Genomic DNA, 2,948 nt, shown 5'->3' with positions numbered 1-2,948 from the left:
GTTTTGTCTATGTTGCGCGTGGGCCCCATAGACATTAAACTAGTATAAGGTCTACGCGTGGGCCAGAGAGAGAAAATAAATAGTGCGCTGACATCCTCATAAGCGTATAATTAGTACAGGTTACTATAATTCCTAGATTATAATATTGTCTAAATATACACATTGGCACTTGGTAATAGCATTGATTATAAATACTATTTACTACTATTTATAATCAATGTAACAGTGATACGCGGAAATTGCGTTAGTGGTTATCGCGTTCAGATTTTTCGGAGGAAACAAAAAGAGAAAAACACGAAAATCATAATAATATAATTGTCCATGTTTCACCGATGTTGGCAGGTTTCATCGGTGACTCCCCCGTTTATTTTCAGCACGTTCATTTTCCTCTCCAAGGACTCTGTAAAACTTTCGGAATGCGATTGGCCACCGTCCGTCACCCACAACCCGTTTGTCGATTGTCGGTACTCTACTATACTGCATTGCTAGCATCTTCTAGACTATGGTCTATGGTCCAACACACGAATTACCTGATTCGTGGTCCAACACCGTACACGGTACACCAAATCTCCAATTACATTTTATATTTCGTTCTCTCGTAAATCGTGATCTCGACGACTGGACGTTTCGGCCGCTGTCCGTCGTCTTATCGGTCTCGGTAAAGCGGCTGGTCACTATAATTCTGTCTTTTTCGTCCTGTTACCTACAAACATCTTGGGTTTGCATATTAATAAACATTATTTATTTATTTGTGTACCTACTCTACAACAAATTATATTAACATACCTACCCAATAAAAATCAACTGCACAACAAAGTTCGGCCATATGCAAACGGTCAGCAACATTTGACGCCGCTGCCTGTAAGTATATTATGGACAATCGTTTTATTGTTTTATAATAATATTATACTATATGGTATATAGTATAATATTCCAAAAGTCCCACATCACCCTTAATATCCCCATGGAAAATTGATATACCTATTTAAGTTCGGTTTTTTTTACAGTAATGAGTAAGTATGGAATTCTAATTGAATGACAAGATTTGAATTATTATTTTCAAAAAAATATTTAATACCTACCTACCTATGTAGGTACATTCTATTCTGTGGTACAATTAAGTTTTTTATATTTTCAAGATAGCCATTTTTTTTTCGCATTTGTTCATAAAAAATATTAAAATTCTGTGAAATTGTCCAAGTCAAAACAAATTTAGTTTTTTATTTTCTACGAATAATTAATGGTTACCTATGTTAGTAATACACACATCACATGATTTAATCAATCTTGTGGATTGTACCTACATTTATGTATTAGTCCATACTCCGTAGTGATGAAATATTTATATAAACCAGTAAATCTCTTTAGTCCACAGAAATTATTATAATTTATACAACCTTCCTTGTGACACCAGTACTTGAGATCACATGAAATCACTTTAAGGTAACCGGTCTGCAGTCTTGGGTAGTATTCCAGTGGCGTCATTTGGGGTGGGGCAACTGGGGCATTTGTTCCAGTCTAGTATTTACATCAACCTTAAGTCGGCACATTTACCACACGCCCCCCCCCCACCCGTTAACCACTATGGCACTATGCTAGGAGAATCTGAGTAAAAAAAATTTGAGTCTGAAAAGCTGTGAAAAATTGCCCTAGTCTAATGAAAACCGAAATGACGCCACTGTAGTATTCCAAATAAAGTAGGTATTCAGAATACTTTTAAAATACTTTTCCCAAAAGTACCTATTCTAAATAACTATTTTGAATACTTTTTATCTATAATAACTTTTTTCCTTGTTTTTCTTGAAATGTTAAAATTATATTATATTTAGAAATATTAAATCATAACATATTATGTTGATTGTTATTGCTAATTTTAAAAAAATTTTCCCAAATAAAAGTTCCATTTGTTTAATATTTAAAACAAAAACTAAAAAGTATTTTAAAAGTATTTGGATCACCATTGAAGCATTTTGACGTCACCTTATACAATATTTAATAGTTATTTCTTACATTTATTTATTTATTTATACAGGTATGTAAAATTGTTAGAAGCTCTAAAGTCAACTTAATTCCAACCTCAAAAGTATCACAAATTTCTTCAAAAATAATGGATCGAGATATAAAGTACTATAAAACTGCATTATCTAAATACCTTAATTTTATTTTTGTAATATAGTTTATATGTATCATAAAAATAATTAATATAATAGGTATCACAGCCCACTTACCAGATTAAGGGCCCGTATTACAATAGTCGATAACACTTCGATTACTCTTAACCCACTGATTTTACCAGCCGAATTCCGCGGTTTAACCAGAGATCGACTATTGTAATACGGGCCCTAAATGATAGATGGTGATAGACACAAAAATAAATTTAAAAAAAAAACACTTGTTAAATTAATACACTCATCACTCTACTCTCTGCTCAGGATCTCAAAAGTTTAATAAATGTATAATGATTCCATTTTTTTTAAATTACAAAAAAAAATCTAGTGTGACGTACGTGAAGTTGGCACCCCGACTTTATCGTATCGTCCCCAAACTAATACCATATTTTTGCAAATAATTTGCAACACCAGAAAAAAAATTTGCAACATAGTTTTACTACCCTCACAATGAAACATGTTTCGGGGTGCCAAGTTCACGTTGCACCCCGACTTAATCCTATCGTACCCAAACCAATGTCATATTTTTGCAAATAATTTGCAACAATTTGCAACACAGAAAAAAAAATTGCAACAATTTTTTTATGCCAGGAAAAATAAAATTTGTTCGGGATGCCAAATTCACGTTGCACCCCGACTTTATCCTATCGTACCCAAACCAATATCATATTTTTGCAACTTCAAGTAACTTTTTGTAAAATTTTAAGTGTTGTCATATTTTAATTGTCAATAATTGGCATTTATTATTTTTATTAACAGAATAAACTTTTAAACAAAATT

General features: G+C 32.4%; 1 protein-coding gene across 1 annotated transcript in view; it reads left to right on the top strand.

Annotated features, from left to right (window-relative positions):
* Positions 1-310: 310 nt before the first annotated feature.
* The window catches only part of LOC107883738 (putative uncharacterized protein DDB_G0289263), a 5,321-nt gene continuing 2,683 nt past the window's right edge, over positions 311-2,948 (top strand). Inside the window, exons 1-2 of the mRNA XM_016804356.2 lie at positions 311-861; positions 2,033-2,124. Of these exons, the coding sequence (XP_016659845.1) occupies positions 2,108-2,124 (17 nt within the window). The 5' untranslated portion in view covers positions 311-861; positions 2,033-2,107. The remainder of the gene's footprint in view (positions 862-2,032; positions 2,125-2,948) is intronic.

Source organism: Acyrthosiphon pisum, chromosome A1 (assembly GCF_005508785.2).
Source record: "Acyrthosiphon pisum isolate AL4f chromosome A1, pea_aphid_22Mar2018_4r6ur, whole genome shotgun sequence".
NCBI classification, from domain to species: Eukaryota; Metazoa; Arthropoda; class Insecta; order Hemiptera; family Aphididae; genus Acyrthosiphon; species Acyrthosiphon pisum.
The sequence above is the reverse complement of the archived record's forward strand: the minus strand, read 5'-3'. Positions and strand labels throughout refer to the sequence as shown.